At 40.1% G+C, this 23,213-nt stretch overlaps 1 protein-coding gene and 1 long non-coding RNA gene across 6 annotated transcripts in view; one reads left to right on the forward strand and one right to left on the reverse strand.

The window, feature by feature from the left end:
• The window catches only part of LOC129393213 (uncharacterized), a 32,441-nt gene extending 12,655 nt beyond the window's left edge, over positions 1-19,786 (reverse strand). The window contains exons 1-2 of one of the 4 annotated variants that reach the window (XR_008619942.1): positions 18,487-19,786; positions 15,552-15,643 (exon numbers count right to left, since the gene is read on the reverse strand). This is a non-coding gene — a long non-coding RNA (uncharacterized LOC129393213). Of the gene's footprint in view, positions 1-15,551; positions 15,644-16,725; positions 17,731-18,486 lie in introns of those variants that run through there. The other 3 variants (XR_008619941.2, XR_008619944.1, XR_008619943.2) reach the window with 3 other exon arrangements.
• The window catches only part of ZNF365 (zinc finger protein 365), a 28,068-nt gene continuing 22,772 nt past the window's right edge, over positions 17,918-23,213 (forward strand). The window contains exons 1-2 of one of the 2 annotated variants that reach the window (XM_008955798.5): positions 17,918-18,074; positions 19,796-20,551. In XM_008955798.5, the coding sequence (XP_008954046.2) occupies positions 19,809-20,551 (743 nt within the window). In that variant the 5' untranslated portion in view covers positions 17,918-18,074; positions 19,796-19,808. The remainder of the gene's footprint in view (positions 18,075-19,795; positions 20,552-23,213) is intronic. The other variant, XM_003830320.4, reaches the window with a different exon arrangement.

Below are 23,213 nucleotides of genomic sequence, written 5' to 3' on the forward strand. Positions count from 1 at the left end.
TATAAAACATATGACCCCAATAGAAAATGGATAGCAACAATGTATATATAAACTCAGTAATGTTCATAATTACATTAATTGTAAATGATCTAAATACACCGAGTAAAGTCTTATGGTGGTCAGACTGGATTGAACAACAACAACTATATTGTGATCACAAGAGTCATGCTTTAAATATAAAGACACAGAAAAGTAGACAATAAGAGAACCAAAAAAATGCCATATGTGATGGTTAATTTTAGGTAATTTCCCATCAACCTTAATTACAAGGCATGGTAGTACTAAGAGATGCCCTAAGGGATCTTCTGTATTCCAGGCATACTTTCTTTACTTCTAGTGTGGAGTAATAGTCCAATTTCTCCTTGGTAGTCTGGATCAATTACTCCAGACTACCACAATTCATAATTCCATAATTCCCTTCTTAGCCAGCTGACTCAGAGGCATCAGGAGCCCAAAGTGGCTGGGTGACAGTCTTAACTTCCAGTTTAATGGAATCATTGTGTCTCCTTGTGGCAGACTTCCTCCCTCTGGAACTAGAATCTGTAGGCCAGCAGAGCATAAAGTTGTGAGAACAGGAAATATGCAAAGGTGGCATATTCATCCCCATTCAATTCTCCTATTTGGCTTGTGTAAAGACAGATGGATTCTGGAGAATGACTGTGAATTATCATAAGCTTAGCCAAGCAGTGACTTCAATTGCAGTTGCCCTACCAGATGTGGTTCCATTGCTTAAGCCAATTAACACTTCTCTTGGTAACAATAGTGTGCAGCTATTGATCTTGTAAATGCCTTTTTATCTATACCTGTCCATAAGGCTCATCAGAAGCAGTTTGCTTTCATCTGGCAAGGCCAGCAATACACCTTCACTGTCATACTATGGGGGTATATCTACTCTCTAGTCTTACGTCATAATTTAGTTGGCAAGGATCTTGGTTGCATTTCCTTTCCGCAAGATGTCACACTGGTCCATTACATTGATGACATTATGCTGATTGGACCTAGTAGTGAGCATGAACTAGCAACTACTCTGGACTTACTTGTAAGACATTTGTGTGTCAGACCATGGGAAATTAATTCTACTAAAATTCAGGTGCCTTTTACTTCAGTGACATTTCTAGGGTCCAGTGGTGTGGGGCATGTCAAAATATCCCTTCTAAGGTGAAGGTTAAGTTCTTTCATCTGGCCCCTCCTAAAACCAAGAAAGAAACACAATCCTAGTGGGCTTATTTGGATTTTGGAAGCAACACATTTCTCATTTGGATGTGTTATCCTGGCCCATCTATTGAGTGACTAAAAAAGCTGCAAGTTTTGAGTGGAACTCCAGGAGAAGGCTCTGCAGTCTCCTGGAGCAGCAGGAGCTCCAAGCTGCTATGCAAGCTGCTCTGCCACTTGGGCCATATGATCCAGTATATCCAATGGTATTTGAGGTGTCAGTGGCAGACAGGGATGCTGTTTGGAGCCTTTGGCAGACCCCTATAGGTAAATTGTAGTGGAGACTTTTCGTCATTTTGGAGCAAGCCCCTGGCATCATCCTAGATAACTACTCTCCTGTTGAGAGACAACTCTTGGCCTGCCACTGTGCTTTAGAAGAAACTGAATGCTTGAACATGAGTTATAAAGTCACTACATGACCAGAGCTACCTATCTGGGTGTTATCTGACCCACCAAACCATAAAGTTAGGTGTGCACAGTAGCACTCTATCACCAAATTGAAGTCGTATATATTTGATGGGGCCTGAGCAGGTTCTGAAGGCACAAGTATGTTACATGAAGAAGCAGCCCAAAGGATCATGGTTTCTATTCATACTACACAGCTTTTTCTCTCCCAGCCTACACCCATGGCCTCCTGGGAAGTACCCTATGATCAGTTGACAGAGGAGGAGAAGACCAGGGCCTAGTTTATAGATGGTTATGCATGATATGCAGGTACCACCTGAAAAGGGACAGCTGTAGCATTACATCCCCTCTCTGGGACATCTATGAAGAAAAGTGGTGAAGAAAATTCTTCTCAATGGGCAGAACTTCACCTAATTGTACACTTTGTTTGAAAGTAGAAATGGCCATATGTGCAATTATATATTGACACACAGGCTGTAGCCAATGGTTTTGCAGATGGTCAGGGACTTGAAAGGAAGGGGATTGGAAAATTGGTGACAAAGTAATTTGGGGAAAACATATAGGGCTAGATCTGAGTGGGCAAAAGATGTGGAGATATTTGTGTCCTACATGAATGCTCACCTTCTCAGCAGAGCACTTTAATCATCAGGTGAATAGGATGATCAATTCTGTGCATACTAGTCAATCTCTTTCCTCAGTCACTCCTGTCATAACACAGTGGGCCCATGAACAAAGTGGCCATGGTGGCAGGGATGGAGGTTATGCATGTGTATTAGTCTGTTCTCATGCTGCTAATAGAGACATACCAGAGACCGGGTAATTTATCAAGAAAAGAGGTTTAGTGGACTCATGGTTCTACATGGCTGGGAGGCCTCATAATCATGGCAGAAGGCAAAGGAGAAGCAAAGGCACATCTGTCCTACATGGCAGCAGGCAAGAGGGAGCATGTGCAGGAGAATTCCCCTTTATAAAACCATCAGATCTTGTTAGACTTATTCACTATCATGAGAACAGCATGGGGAAAACCCATCCCCATGATTCAGTTACCTCCCACTGGGTCCCTCCCATGACATGTGAGGATTATTACAATTCAAGGTGAGATTTGGGTGGGGACAGAGAGCTAAACCATATCAGCATGGGTTCAACAAAGTGGACTTCCACTCACTAAGGCCAACTTGGCTATTGCCACCTCTGAGAGCTCAGTCTAACAGCAGAGACCAATACTGAGTCTTCGATATAGCATCATTTCCTGGGGTAATCAGTCAGCTCTCTGGTAGCAGGTTGATTACATTGAACTGCTTCCACCATGGAAGGGGCAGCTTTTTGTGCTTGCTGGAATAGACAGTTACTCTGGATATGGATTTGCCTTGCCTGCACACAATGCTTCTGCTGAAACTACCATCTGTGAATGCCTTATCTATTGTTATGGTATTCCACAGAAAGAGCACTGCTTCTGATCAAGGAACTCACTTCATAGACAAAGAAATGCAGAAATGGGCTCATACTCATAGAACTCACTGTTCTCACCATGTTCCCCATCATCCTGAAGCAGCTGGCTTCACAGAACAGTAGGATGGCCTTTTGATGTCACAGTTACAGTACCAGCTAGGTTATAATAGTTGGCAGGGCTCAGGCAAGGTTCTCCAGAAGGGTGTGTATGCCCCAAGTAGCATTCACTATAGGGTACAGTTTCTCCCACAGCCAGGATTCATGGGCCTAAGAATCAAGGGGTGAAAATGGGAATGGCACCACTTACCATTGCCCCCAGTGACCTAGTGGCAAAATATTTGCTCCCTGTTCCCATGACCTTATGCTCTGCTGGCCTACAGGTCTTAGTTCCAGAGAGAGGAATGCTGACACCAGGAGACACAACACTGACTTTAGTGAACTGGAAATTTAGACTACCACCAAGAAACCTTGACCTCCTCATGACTGAGTCAACAGGCTAAGGGAGTTACAATGTTGACTAGAGGAATGATCCAGACTACCAAGGGTAAATTGGTAGTCCTTACCTCTAGGAAGGTAAGGAAGGGTGGGATATAGGAGATCCTTTAGGGCATCTCTTATTATTATCATGCCCTGTGATTAAGGTCAATGGGAAATTACAGCAACCCAATACAGGCAGGACTATAAATGGTCCAGACCCTTCAGGAACAAAGGTTTGTGTCACCTCACCATGTAAATATCCACAACCAGCTGAGATACTTGCTGAAGGCAAAGAGAATACAGAATGGGTAGTAAAAGAAGGTGGTTATCAAAACCAGCTATGACCATGTGACCAGTTACAGGAACAAGGACTATAACTGTCATGAGTATTTTCTCCTTATTTTGTTAAGAATATCTTTGTGTATATTATACATATATTAAGCAAATATGTTTTCATTCCTTTCTTATTCCTTTTTCATGTAACATAAGATATATTAACTTTACATAAGTCTTTAAGTATTAATTTTACATCATAGTATTTAAGTTACATCAGGAGAAAAGTAAACATCATCCAAGGACTTTACCTCCTCTCTGGGCAGGGATTAGTGCATTTATGGTTGTACATAGGATAATTTTATCCTGTTAGGTGGAATTATTCCTTTTTATTATCTTTATTTGCAGGTTAAGTATGGTTCAAGGGTATGCATAAGGCTATCAAGTTAACAAAGGCTGGACTTGTCATGGTTCATTTTAGATGTCAACTTGACTGTATTAAGGAATACCTAGAGAACTGGTAAATCACTTCTGGGTGTGTCTGTGAGGGTGTTTCCAGAGGAGACTGCTGTGTGACTCAGTGGACTGAGTAGGGAAGATCTGCCCTCAAAGTGGCTGTGTGTATATGCACCATCCAATCAGCTGGGGGCCTGGATAGAACAAAAAAGGAAAGGACAGAATTTCCACGATGTTTCTCCTGGAGCTGGGACACTCTCTTCCTCCTGCCCTTGGATATCAGAACTGCAGGCTCTCTGGCCTGAGGACTCCAAAACTTACATCAGCTGCTCGCTAGGTTCTCAGGCCTTTTGCCTTGGACTGAAAATTACACCATAAGCGTCCCTGGTTCTGAGGCTTCTGGACTTGGCTAGAGCCATGTTTCTGGCATCCCAGGGTCTCCAGCATACAGACAGCCTGTCATGGAACTTCTCAGCTTCCATAATCATGTGAGCCAATTCCCCTAATAAATCCCCTTTCATATGTTTCTATGTATGTTCTATGGCACACAATGCTTCTGCCAAAACTATCATCCATGGACTTACTGAATGCCTTATCCACTGTTATAATATTCCACATCCCATTGCTTCTGATCAAGGAACTCACTTCACAGACAAAGAAGTACAAAAATGGGCTTATGCTCATGGAATTCACTGTTCTCACCATGTCTCCTATCATCCGGAAGGAGCTGGTTTCATAGAATGGTGGGATATCTCTCTAGAGAACCTTGACTAATACACTGTATAAACACAAAACAAAAGGAAGACGGTATGCCTATATAGACAGTTCTTGAAGATGATGGTAGAACTTGTTATTTTTTTTTACTTTACAATGGTGCAAAAGTTATATACATTCAGTAGAAACTGTATCTTGAATTTTGATGTTTTCCTGGGCTAGTGATAGGCAGTATGAAACCCTTGCGATGCTGGGCAGCAGCAGTGAGCTGCAGCTCCCAGTCAGCTATATGGTCACGAGAGTAGATAACCATACCCTACAGTGTACTGTGCTGCCAGATGATTTTGCCCAACTGCAGGCTAATGTAAGTGTTCTGAACATGTTTAAGGCAGGTCTGGCTAAGCCATGAAGTTCAGTAGGTTGGATGCATTAAATGCATTTTTGATTATCAAATCAAAATATCAATTTTCAAGTTAGAATGGGTTTCTCAGGATGTAACCTCATCCTATGTTGATGAACATCACCAAAATCAGACAAAGTCAATTTAATGCAAAAATAATTACTATGAAGATGGAAATTTCATAAACATAAAAGGGCCATTTTAGCAGGAGGCAAACACATCCCAAATCTGTATAAACTCCATAACAGAGGTTCAAATATTACTATGGTTGAAATGTTTATGTCCCCCCTAAAATTTATTTGTGGAAACCTAATCACAAATGTGATAGTCAGGGGTAGGGTCTTACGGAGGTGATTAGTTCATAAAAGCATTGCCCTCATGAATGAGATTAGTGCCCTTATAAAAGAGGCCCAGAGAGCCCCTTTGCCACTTCCATCACATGAGAACAGAGTGAAAAGGTGTTATTTATGAGGAAGTGGGCCCTTACCAGACACCAAATCTGTGAATGCCTTGATCTTAAACTTCCCATACTCCAGAACTATGAGAAATAAATTTGTTGTTAATAAGCTACCCACTTTATCATATTTTGTTATGGCAGCCCAAACTAAGATAAATGTTAAAGCAAAAATTGGCTGAATTAAAAGAAGCTCATAAAATAGTCTAGAAAAAAATCTAGAAACATAAAACAACACAATTGAGCAATTTGGCTTTACAAAATACTGCATCAAACAATGAACCTTCTTCTCAAGTGCAAATGGATCTTTTGCCAAAATCATAATAAAAGGCTTAGCAAATTTGAAAAAATCAGAATCATTCACAGTGTGCTATCTTTCAAAAACAGAATCAAGGCAGAAAAAATAACAAAAAGTAACTAGAATGATGCTAACTGTTTGATAATTAAACAATAAACTTTCAAATAAACCATCGATAAATAAATCAAAATGGAAATTAGAAAAATTTTGACTAAATCATAATAAAGATACAACATATAAAAAATTATGGGATTCAGCTAAAGCTGTGCATAAGCAGAAATATATTGCTTTAAATGCATGTATTAGGAAAGAAGAAATTAATCATTTAACTTTCAATCTCAAGAAGCTAAAAAAAAGAGAAATTAAGGGCAGTAGAGAAAAAAATAAAGTTAAAGCAGAAATCAGTGAAAGGCAAAACAAACATATAATTAATAATATCAGCAATAGCGACAGTTGAATATTTGTAAAGATTAATAAAATGTATAAACCCAGAACAAGACTGAAGAAAAAGGAGAGATGGCACAAATTACCATTATCGGGAATAAAAAAGGGATATTAATGCAGATCCAACAGAGAAAAGAAGGATAATAATATTTTAATTTAGTACCAATTAATTTGACAATTTGGGTGACACAAACAAATTCCCAGAAAAATACAACTTACCAAAACTGTGAGCAGTAGAAAATCTGAATAGCTCAATATCTATTAAAAATATTTAATCCACTATTTAACAGTCTCCCCTAAGGAAAACTCTAGAGTCACATGACTTTACTGGTAAATTCTTGTGAAAATTTAAAGAAGTAATAACACAAATCTTGCAAAAACTCTTCCATAAAACAGACAAGAGACAACTGTTTCTCTCATGTATCTTTTATGAGACTAGTACAACCACAATTCCAAAACCTGACAAGTATATTCTAAGAAAGAGAATTACAGGCAAATCTCACATAAACATAGTGTAAAAATCTTTATTAAACTATTAAACTACTGAATCTAGATATTTTATGTGTGTGTGTGTGTGTATATATATATTATATACATTGAACTTCCCTTTGGAACACAGTATTGGTTTGACACTTAAAAATTAACACAATCACAGTCCGGGCACTGTGGCTCATGCCTGTAATCCCAGAACTTTGGGAGGCCGAGGCAGGCGGATCACGAGGTCAGGAGATTGAGACCATCCTGGCTAACATGGTGAAACCCTGTCTCTACTAAAAATACAACAAATTAGCCGGGTGTCGTGGCGGGCACCTGTAGTCCCAGCTACTCGGGAGGCTGAGGCAGGAGAATGGCCGGAACCTGGAAGGCGGAGCTTGAAGTGAGCCAAGATGGCGCCACTGCACTCCAGCGTGGGCGACAGAGTGAGACTCTGTCTCAAAACGAAATAAAAATAAAATAAAATAATTAATACAATCACTTTAAAATAAAAAGGAGAAAAGTTATATGAATATCTTGATAGATGCAGAGAAATTATTTGACAAAATTTGCCCCTCCCTGTGCTTATATTTTGAAGAACTCTTGGCACACCAGGAATAAGAGGTACAACAAATAAAGAACATTATAAAAACCCGATAGCAAACATCATATACATGGTGAAATACTGAAAATGTTACTTCTAAGACTGTGAATGAGTCAGGGATGCCAGCTATTACTACTTACATTCAACATTTTTTTTTTTTTTGAGACAGAGTTTCGCTCTATCGCCCACGCTGGAGTGCAGTGGCGCCATGTTGGCTCACTGCAAGCTCCGCCTCCCGGGTTCACGGCATTCTCCTGCCTCAGCCTCCCGAGTAGCTAGTACTACAGGCACCCGCCACCGCACCTGGCTAATTTTTTGTATTTTTAGTAGAGACGGGGTTTCACTGTGTTAGCCAGGATGGTCTCGATCTGCTGACCTCGTGATCTGTCCGCCTCGGCCTCCCAAAGTGCTGGGATTACAGGCGTGAGCCACCATGCCTGGCCTACATTCAACATTTTACTGGAGGTCCCAGCCATTGCAATATATTTTTTTAAAAAAATTAGGATTTGAAAGGAAGTAATAAAGCTGTCATTATTTGTAGACATAATTAGTATATGCTAAGAAAATTCAAAAGAATAAACTACTTGGTCTAATAATTGAATCTACAATGTTGCTTAATACAATTTTATTATTTAAAAATCACTTATATTTCTACATACCATCCACAAACAAATAGAAAGTTATATTTTAAAACATGCTATTTATAATATCATCAAAATATAAACTACATAGGAACAATTCTAGCAAAAGATTTGCAATACCCCAACATTGAAAACTATAAAAATCCTTGAGGAAAAACTAAATAAACTTAGATATAAACTTTTAATATTTAGAAACTGAATACTGTAAAGCCATCAATTCTTGCCAAATCAATCTATAAACTCAACACTATCCCAGTCCAAACCCTACCAGGATTTCCTTTTCTTTTCTTTTTTGGCAGAAGTTGACAGACTGATTCTAAAATTTATATGGAAATTCAAAGGGCCAAGAGTATTCAAGGTAACTGAAGAGGAAGAGCAAAGCTGGATGATTTATTCTACCTGAGAACAAAACCCATCATAAAGCTAGCATTGAAGACCTCAGAGTATTGGCACAAGGATTGATAAACTAACCAATGCCCTATATTAGAGAATGCACACATGCATGGCCACCTAATTCAAGATGAAGGCCACAATACAATGGGTGAAAGAATCCTATTTTCCATAATCATTGCGGGATTAATGAGATATATGAGAAAAATGTATCCAGACCCCTTTCTATACCATCGCTCAAAATTCCATATGGATTGCAGATCTAAATATGAAAAATAAAACAATAAAGCTTTTAGAGGAGAACATAGGAAGACAACTTCATGACCTTGGCGTAGGTAAAGGTTTCTTAAACCTTTACCTAAAAGACATAAAAGGCACTAACCCTAAAGGGAGGATTCGCATATGTATATCTGACAAAGGACTCATATATAGAGTACATAGAAAATGTTAATCAATAGAAATAATATAGGCGACAAGAGAAAAAATAAAGGATCTGAACAGACACTACAAGAGGATATGCAAACATCAAAAACACATGTGAAAAGTGACTTCCACTTCATTAGCCATCAAGAGCACGTAAATTAAACCACAGTGAGATACTACTGCTCACCTATAAAAATGCTAAATTAAAGTCAGAAAGTTTCAAGAGTTGGAGAGATTATGCAGCATTTGGAATTCTTATACATTGCTGGTAGGTTTGAAAATTGATATAACATTTTTGAATACTATTAGGCATTATCTGCAAAAATTAAACATATGCATATTTTATGAACTAGCAATTTCACTCCTGGGTATATACACCACAGAGATATGTACATATGCTCACCAAAAGACATATATTTGTGTGGAAATAAATGAAGATCATGCAAATAAGAAGAAGCAAAGGCTATTTACCCAGAGCTTGCTCTAGCAAGGGAGTCAGCCACCCTCATTTGTGTTTGGCTGAGACTCAAAGGCAGGCAGAGAACCAGGAAAGCTTCATAATGGAAAAAAGAGGATTCGACTATGCCCTGACTAGAGGTTGCTCAAATGGAGAAGCTGGAGGTGGCCTAAGTAGAAGTGGGGCATACTATTTGATCATTTAGATGAGCATACTTGGCTTTCTCTGGTTGGTCCTAAGTTATAAATAGGGCAAAAAATTAGGGAAACTGATAGTTAAGGTCAACTTGTGGCCACTTTGGGGCCAATTACTACACAGGCTGTGATTTAGCATCCTGGAATGAGGGCTACCAATGTAGGTCAGGGTTCTGTTTTTATATAAGGTCTGGCAGTTACCTGTTTATATATTCAAAGACTCAATAGAATTTTCCTACAAATTTTTCACAATAATCCTAAACTGGAAACTACCCAAATTCTCATCATTAGCATCATGTATAAATAAATGGGACACATTCACACAATGAAATACTATACAGCAATGAGAATGAACAAACTACAACTACATACAACAATATGGATGAATCTCATAAACATAATGTTGAACAAAAGTCAGACACAAAGAGTACATACAATAGGATTCCACTTATTCAAAACACACAAAGGCAAGCCTAATCTACCCTAATCTACGCTATTAGAAGTCAGGATGATGGTACTTTTGAGGGGAGGGGTAAATACTTGATAGCAATACACAGGAGTGTTCTGGGAAACAGAAACTCGCTCTGTTTTTTGATCTGGATGCTGGTTACATGAGTGTGTCCAGTTGTAAAAGTTCACTGGGACTTATGAAAACTTTGTGTATGTATGTTAGTTTCCAATACAAATTTTAAAAGAATCTAACAACTCATTGGTAAAAATTACTCCAATTAACATTCAGGTATCTGCATTTGGGTATAATGTTAAAAATGATTCATATTATACTGTTGAGTTAGGAGTTTCACTAGGTTTTAATGTACACCATGTGTTTTCTTTATATACAGGAGAAAAGTCTATGTATATTTTATTTTCAAGTTCAGTTTCTCTTTCCTATAGTTACAAGGGCTCTCTTTTCACTCTCTGCTACTAAAAAAAATGTAATTCTCACCTAAAATAGTAGAATAAAAATGCCTATGTATTTTGGTCCCAGAAAATGGACCCTATTTTGACAGAGCATCAGTTCCATAATTTATTCTTCAAGTAATTATATAATTCAAACTAATTATTTAGCAATCTTCATATTTTAACTGTATCTTTTTTTCTGTATCTTTTATTCCATAGCAACATGCTTTCTAGCTCTGCCACAACCACTTTGCTTAGGGGAGGTGTGCCAAATATTTCTCTTCACATTATAAACTATCAAGAAAGGAAAGGGCTTTAAAATTTGTAAATGATAAGCACCGAAAACCTTCTGAACATCAGTCATTTATTGCATGTTCAACAATTAGTTTTTGAGGGTCCCCAAGATGCCAGGCAAGGATCTAGGCACTAAAGATACAACAGAGTAATGGCCAAGCACATAGGTTCTTAATTTAGGTAGGCAGCGTTCAAATCCTAGCTATATAACTCACTATCTTTTTAAAAATTACCTAATTGCTTTACTTCTCTATGACTCAGTTTACTCATTTATGAAAGAGGGATACAAGTAACACCTTTCTCCTAGCTTTATTAGGAAAGTTAAATGGCATATCATGTGAAAACCATTTAGAATCATCCTTTGCACATAATAAGGACTTAATACCTGTCAGTTGTTATTACAAGAGGAGATGACATTTGTTATGGTTTGGATATAGTTTGGCCCCAGCAAATGTTAAAATCTGATCCCTAGTGTCGGCGGTGGGGCCTACTGGGAGGTGTCTGGGTCATGGTGCAGATCTCTCATACCGACTTGGTGCCCTCCTTCAGAAAATGAGTGAGTTCTCACTCTATGAGTCTGGCACCTTCTCTGCCCCTCCAACCCCGCCCATCATGTGATCTCTGCACACGTTGGTTCCTGTTCACTTCTGCCATGAGTGGAAGTAGCCCAAGTCCCTCCACAGAAGCAGATGTGCTCCTTGTACAGCCTGCAGAACCGTGAGCTAAATAAAACTCTTTTCTTTGTAAATTACCCAGCCTCAGGTATTCCTTTATAGCAACACATATGGACTAAGACAACACCTAACAATTTTGACCAATCACCTATTGACAAACTTCTCCACCATCACCATGACTGCCTTCCATGCCCTCTTCTCCAGCCATGCAATCCATCTAGCAAGGAAATGACAAATGAGAATTTTTTTTTGAAACAGTCTCACTCTGTCACCCAGGCTGGAGTGCAGTGGCACGATCTTGGCTCACCGCAACCTCCACCTCCCAGGCTCAAGTGATTCTCATGCCTCAGCCTCCTGAGTAGCTGGGACTACAGCTGTGTACCACCACGCCCCAGCTAATTTTTGTATGTTTAGTATAGATGGAGATTCACCATGTTGGCCAGGCTGGTCTCGAATTCCTGGCCCCAAGTGATCCACCTGTCTCGGACTCCCAAAGTGCTGGGATTACAGGTGTGAGCCACGGTGTCCAGCCAGAAATGACAAATGCATTAACTGGACTAACGACTAGGATTGTGGTACTGGAAAGTCCTTAGTTCATTCCAGCTCCTGCTTTTTACAAATGAAGACATGAAGCCCAGAGATGTTGGCCAGCTTGAATAAAAACTCACACAACTAATTAGGGTATTAGATCTTGGGTCTGCACATTCTTAGTTCAGGCACTGGGCTGGAGAAACCTGCAAAGTAGAAAATTAGCCCATCCTCTCATTTGGTTCATGTTTGACCCCACCAAGGGAACAAGTAACACTGCTCTTCCTAGGTGGGGGGTTTACCTTGCTGTAAGTTTTCTATTTTTAGCCCCTATAGAAGGCCTACTCCCTGCAGATTCACACTGGCTAACAGACTGCTGTGGGATTTAAGGCACTCTCCATGGTGTTGCTTCGTGGTTGCCATGACAACGAAATTTAATAGAAATAGAGTTTTCTAGTTGAGTATTCTGGTGAAGACTTTAAAGCCAGATTACAGCTCTGACTCTGAAGCTTAAATGATGCATGTGATTTGTACTGGCACATAGTAGGCATACCATAATACCTGCTGAAAGTCAGAATGAATATATATATGCAATTAGTTGCATGAGGGAGCTGGAAAACCTAACAGCTGAGAACTGAGTTGTTACTTAAAGTCAATACTTAAGTCAGTGTGGAGCAAGTTTATCATATCCTCCTTGGGAAGTGGTGTAGCTCTGGATTTTCATAATTACCTGACACTCTGTGTGAGAAATCATTTGCCTGATTCCAAAGGACTGTGTCTGATCTTTAGGCCACTTATTAGCTTTGCAACCCAGGGGGTTCCTTCTGCACACAGATGTTTGCTGCAGACATGGAAAAAGTAGCAGGAATCTGCTCTGGGTTCCCCTTGCAGGCCCTTTATCTGGGGCAATTATTCAAATCTTAGAGGGTCTGTGTTCAGTCCCCATAAGGCTGCTTTTTAGCAAATGTAATCAACATATTTAATAAATGGATCAAAAAAATTTAAACAGCCTCTCTGGTTCAAACCTTTCAAACCTGTATTTGAAAGGCAGCCGTTCTGGCCACAAGGGGTGAATGTTATTTGATAAATGGAGAGGAAAGGGAGCTAAAAAATCTCCATTCAATTCCTAGGTCTTTCAGCAAAGATTCTCTAACCATCCCAGCCTGAAGGGCTCTTTCCTGTCTCAAGGAAATCTATATTCTATATTAATCATTTGACCTCCCTCCCCTTCATCTTCACTTGCTTTCTGCCTCTTTCTCTGTCTCTTTTCCTACCTATTCTTCCATTCTGCCCACCTCTTTTCCTCTCCACCACCCTTCCTTTCACAGTCATGATGGAAAAAGCCCAGGCTTTTGGAGTCAGAATTAGCTTCAAATTCTTACTACCTCTCATGCTTTTTAGTGGCATGACCTTCAGCTGTATTCATCGCATCTCCAGCAGCATCCTGTCTTGTGCATAAACGGCTGCCAATGTCTGCCTCGTTGGTTACTGTAACAAAGGACTGTTTCTCAAACTTTAGTGGTCATGAGAGTCACCTGGGGAGATAGGTGAAAATGCAGATCTTCAAGATCCACACCTACAGATTTCAATTTATTAGGTCAAGGTTCCAGACATCTGCATTTTGACCAGCTCCACAGGCTCCACAGGTCCCACTTTGAGAAACACTGGATATGTGCCTAAACATTTAATATAGTAAGATCCATTGTAATTACTCTAAAGGTGAGAGCTATGATCATTAACAATTCAGCAAACATTTATTGAACATCTACTATGTGCCAGGCATGATGTCAGGCCCTATAGACACTTCCCATTTAATTCATTTTAGCATATATTTAACTTCTCCTATATATATATATGTCCCGTATATATATATCATATATATGTCCTATATATATCATATATATGTCCCATATATGATATATATCCCATATATATATCCCATATATCATATATATTATATATATCACATATATATCATATATATCATATATATCACATATATATCATATATATCATATATATCACATATATATCATATATATCATATATATCACATATATCACATATATATCATATATATCATATATATCATATATATCATATAGCTCATATATCTATCTCATATATGTCATATATCTCATATATCTCATATATGTCATATATCTCATATATGTCATATATATCATATATCATATATCTCATATATCTCATATATATCATATATATCATATATCATATATATCATATATCATATATATCATATATCATATATATCATATATCATATATATCATATATCATATATATCATATATCATATATATCATTTATATATCATATATATGATATATAGATCTATAGATATATATGATATATCATATATATCATATATATCATATATATGATACATAGATCTATATATCATATATATCATAGATCTATATATCATATATATCACATATATATCATATATATCTCATATATATCATATATCATATATATCTCATATATATCATATATCTCATATATATCATATATATATCATATATATCATACATATCATATATATCATATCATACATATCATATATATCATATATATCATATCATACATATCATATATATCATATATATCATACATATCATATATATCATACATATCATATATATCATACATATGATATATATCATATATATCATATATAATCATATATATCATATGTATCATATATATGATATATGTATCATATATATGATATATATGATACATATATGATATATATGATACATATATGATATATATGATACATATATGATATATATGATACATATATATCTATCATATATATATGCCTTGTTCTCATTCCACTAGTTGTAAGTGCCTGGAGGGCAGAGTAAAACAGCATAATGTGGCATAGAAAAACATCAATGTTTGAAGACGTGAACTCTAACCTTCATTTTATTATTTATTACCTATATGACTTTAGGCAAGTCACTTTACTTCCTAGAACTTTATTTTCTTCATCAAAAACTGGAAAGCCAATGAGTACAGTGGTTAAAAGCCCAGGGTTTGCCATCCTGGCTGTAATGTGTTCTAGGTTTGTGATCTTGAGAAAGTTACTTAACTTCTTTGGGCCTGTTTCCTCCTATGTAGAAAGGGGATTTATTTGTTCAGCATTCATTCTTTTAACAAATATTTTTTGAGCACTTTGATCAGCACTGTGCTAAGTCCTGGGAATATACTGGAGAGTAAGACAGACAAGGACCCTGACTCACATAGCTTACAACTTAACAGTGGACATAAATATTAAACAGACAACTACATCCATAACCCAGCACATAGAATTATTGTGACAAATCCTGTCATGATAAATTTTCCTAGTACGCACTAACCTTGTCCAGGAGTGTCAGGGAAGACCTCCTCAGAGAGGGCATACTTGGGATGAGCTCTGAGGGATGAGTAGGCATTACCAGATAAAGAGGCCCTAGAGACGGGAAAAAGCAGGGCTGTTAAGTAAAGGGATGCCAAGGTGGCTAGAACTGAGTGTACAAGGTCCTCCCTACCTCACAGGTGTTCAAAGATTAAATGAGGTAATTGGTGGTATACACAAGTGACACTTTGAGAACCACTTAAGGTCCTAAATGCCTGTTGACCAAGTTGAATTTCCCACAATACTCAGCTTTAGGCCCTGCACAGAATAACCTCTCCATAATTATTTGATAATATTTTATATTTTTAGGGTGAGAAAAGGACTTTGAAAATCTCCATCCTCTCATTTAACAGGGGAGGAACTTAGGACCAAAAAAGAAGTAGCAGCTGTCTAAGAAATGGGAGGAGCTGGCTGGGCGCGGTAGCTCACGCCTGTGATCCCAGCACTTTGGGAGGCCGAGGCCGGTAGATCACCTGAGGTCAGGAGTTCAAGACCAGCCTGGTCAACACGGCAAAACCCCGTCTCTACTGAAAATACAAAAATTGGCCGGGTGGTGGCAGGGACCTGTAATCCCAGCTACTAGGGAGGCTGAGGCAGGAGAATCGCTTGAACCCAAGAGGCAGAGGTTGCAGTGAGCTGATATCGCGCCACTGCACTACAGCCTGGGAGACAGAGCGAGACTCCGTCTCAAAAAAAAAAAAAAAAAAAAAAAGGGGGCGGGGGGGGAAGGGAGGACCAGAGCATGCTTTTGTTATGTTTTGCCATGAAGGCAGTGGGTGTAAGAGATTAACCTGCAGGCACCTCACAAGATGACGACGATATCTTGGCACTCCAATGAGTGTATCTTTCAGACTTTAAGATTTTGTACTAAATAAATTGATTCTTGGAATAGTCTTGAGAGCGAGTCAAAAAGTAACTTCAATGAAATATAATATTTTCAAAGCAAACACACCCCAGCACAATAGCCTATCTCCATTTACGTAGAAGTTAGTACATATTAATTCCTCTTCTCCTTCCTGCTTTTTAAATGTGTGTAGGCCCCTTTTTTATGGAATTAATAATAATTATAAATGAATTAGCAACAACGATAACAGCTGACTTTATCAGTGTGTGTCCCGGTCAGGCAGGGTTTTTACCTCCATCATCATAGCACATTCGATCCACCGCTATATTAAGAGGTATCTTGATTATCTTCATTTCATAGATGAGGAATTGAAGGAACAGAAAAGTCTAGTTACTTGACCCAGGCCCTAGAACCAGGATTTGAATCAAGTCTGATGCCAGAGCTTGGGATCTTCATTGCATTTGATGTGATAATTCATTTGTGAAAAAACAAAGCAATTCATTTGTTTTCATTTGTCAAAAACAAAACAAAATTTCAACTAAGATAACTGTTGAGCTCTTTACAGTTAAAATAAAATCGGGTGTTGAAATGAGTAACAGCAAGCCTTGAGAAAAGACACCCTGAGGAGTCAAGAGGATGCATTAACTGTCTACAGATGAACAGAATCTCTTCTCTTCTTTGAACAAGAAAACCCAGCAGTAACTTTTATCTAGGTTTCACATTTCAGGAGTTACAGTAGGGGTAAACCAAAACAGGTTAAAAAAAAAAAAAAAAAAAAAAAGCAAAAGCCCAGCAAGCTGAGACATCAGAGTCCTTCAGAAGGAATGATTTGCCGTCTTCTCTTCAGGACATCCCCTCTTTAGAAGGACAAATTTTTTCTCCAGGGAAAGGGGCGTCCGCCTCAGAAATGGGGGTGTAGGTGAGGGATCTTGTTGCTTTAACTGTTTGTTCATTAATCCCTGCACTTTACTAGATTTAGTTCTGCCTGTTAACGTAGCCTCAGGACACTTGGCTAGGAAGGCTGGAGTGTACTCTCTGGGTTAGTTATTTTGGGACATTCTCGCCCTGCTGCTTGGGATGAAGAGGTCCTAATTAAATACCCGGACCTTCCAACGGGCAGATTTTCAAAGAAGATGCCCAGCTATGCTGCATCCTCATCCACACTCTCCCGCTCCCCCCAAACTAGTGCAAAAAAGCTTGCCAGGGCCTGCAGAAAGCGCCGCGCCTGCGAGGCTGACACGCGTCTTTCCTTCCCTCCCCCGGGGAATGATCCCAGCATCTCTCGCAGTGATGTCAGTGTAATCCTGAGTCGGATCGGGCTCCCGGCTGGGTGGCGGGGGGGCAGATGATGCTCCCGCCAGCTGGGCAGAGCAAGGGTGTTCCCCGCGGAGGTGGCAGCCCTGGGCCGCGGCGTTCCGGAACCCCCGCACCCACGGCGCGGTGCCCCCGGTGCCCGCGAGCGCCGCCCCCGCTGGCTAGCCGCGCCTCGCTCCGCCCTGGACGCCGCCGGTCCCGGCGCGGAGGTGCGGCGGGGAGTGGGAGCCGGCCCGGCTCAGTCTGATTTACGGCTCTGCTGAAAACCGCTTCGCTCCCGCAGCATCAGCACCGGAGGCGGCGGCTGCAGCAGCAGCAACAAGTCGGGTAAGAGGCGGCCGCCGGCCATCTGCGCCCGCGGCTCGGCGGAGGGGACCTGCCGGGGTGGCCGGGGCTGGGGAGGGGGTCCCCGAGCCCGCAGCATGGCGGGGAGTTGGGAGAGCCGGCTTCCCGGCCCCCACCAGCAGGAACTCATGTGCACACGAATCCACTCTGGCACCCGTGGGCTGGCACGCAGCGGAGAGGGGGCGGGGAGAGCTGGGACCCCGGGGCAGGGTCATTGCCAGCCTGCCCTTCTCTGGCAGAGTCACTTAGGGCTCTTCATCAGCCCAGTGGACTGGGTTTCCTCTGGGCCCATAAAAGCCTGCGTGCTCTGGAGTGTGTGATTACCCATTTCCCCATCCAAAATGCCACCCTTTTCCCATTGCCCCCTTAGAATCCTGACTTCCCCTTTCCTTACCTCTTGTCAGCGTCTTTGGCCCTATGCTGAGCCAGGGTTTGCATCTCGTTCCCAGAAAACCAGTGGTTAAACATCCCGGTGTACCCATCACAGGAAGAGGTTCCCCTCTCTGGGGGCCGGGGGCTTCACCTAGAAGCCTTGCTTGCCTCGCTGCCTGGGGACCATTTGCACCTCTGCTTTTGAAGAGGTTGAGGACACTTTTCACCCAAAGACCCCAGCTGGGCTCCCTCATTTCGGTCCAATGCTTGTTACATTTAAGTAGAAACCTTTCATGGAGGAATAGAAGATATGCACTGCTTGCAGAATTGGGTTGCCAACAGTCATCTGTTGCTAGGGTGAAGATAATGCATTCCTACAAGGAAACCAGAACTTCCTGTTATTAAGAGAGTACGCTGATACCTACCTGGTTCACACATTGACCATCCCTAGAGGTTGTCATATAAAATAGCATCTGAGACAAGACAAATCCGTCCAGAACACTCTATTATAATAAAAATCTTGGCCATGGCCCCACTTATGCCAAATGGTATTTGACACATTGGGTCCCCAGGTTTCAGTGAAACTCACGTATGGGGTCTGTTATTGTTACGATTAGCACTTTGGTTTATGTCATCACAGCAATACCTGAAGGAAAAAAAGGCAAAAATTTCAGGGTGAAAAATTTTCAGCTGATTGCAGGCTTAATGCCACTGTGCATAGCTTGAGTAGTCTTTCCTGTACTTGAGGATAGGTCCCGAGCTTGCTGTCTTAGGACCCATTTTGACAATTCATGTGAGTTTTCATATGTTCTTGTGTTCACGCATCTCGGATTGTATCCTTAAAATGGGGCACGGTTTTGCATTTAGTGTGCCAAATTCAGGAGGCGAGGAAACTTGAATTCCACTTCTGGATCTACCACTTTCCATCTGACCTTGGATTAATGGCTTTACTTCCTTGCTTCAGTGTTCTCATCTGTGGAGAGGGAATGTTACCCACCTTTTTGATTCTAGGTAGGAGTTGGCAAACTTTTTCTGTAATGGTAGTAAATATTTTAGCTTTTAGGAGCATAGAGTCTCTGTCTCAGTTACTCACCACTGCCATTGTGGTTTACAATAAATAATACAGAAATTGATACGGCAGCAGTAAATAATGCAGAAATTGATGTGGATGGATTTGGCCCATGGGCTGTAGGTTTTAAGTGCAACATAAAATATTATGTGCAAAAGTCACTTGAAACCAAAAAGCCTCTGCTGTCATGGAGATGAGCAGCAATCATTTTAGTAGTGTGTTTTTCAGCCGACTTGTAAACTACCTATTTCCCCCCTCCCAGGACTTTTAGAGTAATGCAACAGAAGGCTTTTGAGGAAAGCAGATATCCCTGGCAGGAGTCCTTTGAGAATGTTGCTGTGTGCCTGCCATTCCGCTGCCCGAGGTGTGGAGACCATACCAGATTTAGAAGCTTGTCATCCTTGAGGGACCATCTGGAGTTCAGTCACAGCTACGAAGAAAGAACCCTCTTGACAAAATGCAGTCTCTTTCCATCCCTCAAAGACACAGACCTAGTCACTTCCTCAGAACTCCTGAAACCGGGAAAATTGCAGAGCAGTGGCAACGTGGTAAAGCAGAAACCGAGCTATGTTAACTTGTACAGCATTTCACATGAACATTCCAAGGACAGGAAGCCATTTGAGGTGGTGGCAGAGAGGCCTGTGTCCTATGTGCAGACCTACACTGCCATGGACCTCCGTGCAGACTCGCTGGATGGGACACGGTCGGGTCCTGGACTGCCCACCTCAGACACCAAAGCTTCTTTCGAGGCACATGTCAGAGAAAAATTCAATCGAATGGTTGAGGCTGTGGATAGGACCATTGAGAAGAGAATTGATAAACTCACCAAAGAGTTGGCCCAGAAAACTGCGGAACTGTTGGAAGTTCGGGCAGCTTTTGTGCAGCTGACTCAGAAAAAGCAGGAAGTTCAGAGACGAGAGCGGGCCTTAAACAGACAGGTGGACGTGGCCGTGGAAATGATAGCTGTACTGAGGCAACGCCTGACGGAATCTGAGGAGGAGCTTCTTAGGAAAGAAGAGTAAGTGTTGCTGACAGGGGATGCTAACCCCATTGCTTTAAGCAGCACCCCAATCCCCTTACAAGCAAATGCTAAGCAAGGTTGATTTTTGCTATTTGCAGGTGACTTGACTGCATTTCTTATTGATATAGTTGAACCAGGAGGAACAAGGCTTTGATATCATTTACCCTCTGTGTGCATGGTCTGCAACCTAGCAGCATTAAAGTCAAATATCTAATTCCTTCTCAACTGGGAATTTGTAAACCACAGGCTATGCTTTTAGAGAGAAGACTAGCACAGCCTAGCCATGGTGGGATCCATTCCTAGCACCAAATGGCGTGCAAGGGTGAGTTGAATGGGAAGGCAGAAAGGGTGAGCTAAGTGAGCTGTTCCTTCTTGACAGTCTCCGTATTATAAAGTCAATGCAAGATGCTGTCTTAAGTTCAAAAACATTCCTCCAGTATAAATAAGTTTGGTTTATTTGCCATTTTGTATTATCTGCCCAGGTTGATTAAATGTTAGTAGCTGAGAATCCATTTAATTTAATTTATATTTGGGAGAAGCAGACATTAGGGCACCCAGAGGAAAGACTTTCTGAGATTGCTATACTTCTATGATTTAAGTTTGAGACTTGACTTTTTGGCAAATGATGTATTTTTTTTTGTTATATTTAAGTTTTGCCCACTTGCAAAGAGTTGAGATTGGTTTTCACAAGTTATAGATCATAGAAGCTATTGCTTGAGAAATCATCATACTTAGAGAAGCATTTCTTTATCAGTAAGTATAGATTTAACCCAAACTAGAAAAGTGTACATTACAAGTCAGTGTATTTCCCAAATGCAGAATGTCAGATTTCATTTTAAATAGAGGTTTAGAAATTCATGGAATCAAAGGACATTAAAATTGATGGAGTAAAACATCCTAGAAGGTAGGTTTCCAAATAATTTGAGTTCTATTATAGAGATTGATTTAATTTCATCTTTTCTTTGCCCTCTGGCACTCTTCTATTTTGTGTTGTCTCTTAAAATGTAATAATTAAAACTTCCTGAGACACTCCATAGATTAAAGAGATCATTACTTGCTATCACTTAAATGCTTACGTTCTACCTTGAGGGGAAGCCTAGACATTTTTTGTTCAGGCGAGACATTTTTTAAATTACGTAGTTAGGATGGATTTGAATCAGCCTCTGACTTACTTTGCTCCTGGGGAAATAATCTCTAATGAAAAATGTTTCCCTTTTGGTTTCTGGTGTTTCCTGGTGGGAAGTTAGTGTCTAGACCCGTTAATGGCCACCAGAGTGACCCGCACTGTGCTGTTGAAAAAAGGGCAGATGTGGTTACTCTATGCGTAAAGACAGGCCTAGAATTAAATTTGAAAATTTTTGCTTCATTCAAGAGCAGTGAGTTTAAAAGGCAACCAAATTAATTTTTTGAACTTATTTATTTGTTGTATTTTACTAATTAATTACATGAGTAATAATGAACATGAGATCTGGGGTAGTAGTTGCCTGGAGTGATGGGTTCAAGAATGCTTAATTGTTAAAAATATCTGTCTAAATAAAAGTGGGCTATGCATGGGTCAGTTACATGTTATGGTTAATCCAAGGCTGCCACCTGAGCACCAACTGAAAAACTAAGACATGTTAAAACAGGAAAAACTTGAATAGGAGAGAATTATATGTGTAAAAGTAGCCTCTCCAATCCAAGCACATCCTATCCTATCCTTCAGAGACAGCCACTGTTAAGTTCCGTAAATGTCCTTCCAGACCTTTCCTGTGTGCCTGCAATCGTACACACACAGATTCCATTTTTCTAAATGAAATTGTGACACATACTGTTCTGCCAATTGCACGCTGAATTGTTTTTGTTTTTAATATAATAGATTTCAGGCATCTTTTGTTTACTAAGTACAGAACTATACTACTCTTTTTGACTGTTGTGTAGTATTCCATGGTATGGATGCATCATGATGCATTTAACCAGTTTGTTATTGATGAATATATAGTTTTATTCCATTTTCCTAGTATTAGAAATAGTGCCTTGGTTATTATCCTTGTACATGTTTGTTCACATTTTTGTGAGTATGCCTGAGGATAAATTACGAGTTGATTTTTTTTTTTTTTTTGAGATAGAGTCTCCCTTTGTCACCCAGGCTGGAGTGCAATGGCATGACCTCAGCTCACTGCAACGTCTGCCTCCTGGGTTCAAGCAATTCTCCTGCCTCAGCCTCCCAAGTAGCTGGGGTTACAGGTGCCCACCACTGCACCCAGCTATTTTTTTGTATTTTTAGTAGAGACGGGGTTTCGCCATGTTGGCCAGGCTGGTCTCGAACTTCTGACCTCAGGTGATCTACTGGTCTTGGCCTCCCAAAGTGCTGGGATTATAGTTGTAAGCCACGGTACCCAGCCACAAGGTGATTTTTGTATGTCATTTCTGGAATAATAGAAAAAAGCAATGATATTTTAAAAAAAGAAAACAAAGTGTTTTAAATGAAAGCACAGTGAAATTGCCTTAAACTTTTAAACATAAACAAAGTCTTTTTTTTTTTTTAAACGTTCATTTGGGCCAGTCCCATCAGTTTCTGTATTCAGGCCTCAAATAATCACTCTTTCTGTACATAAAGTGGGACTGAAAGAGTCTTGTTTCCAGGGAGGACACTGAGCTCTTGGTCTAAGAATGGGAC

This window comes from Pan paniscus, chromosome 8 (assembly GCF_029289425.2).
Source record: "Pan paniscus chromosome 8, NHGRI_mPanPan1-v2.0_pri, whole genome shotgun sequence".
In the NCBI taxonomy this organism is placed as follows: Eukaryota; Metazoa; Chordata; class Mammalia; order Primates; family Hominidae; genus Pan; species Pan paniscus.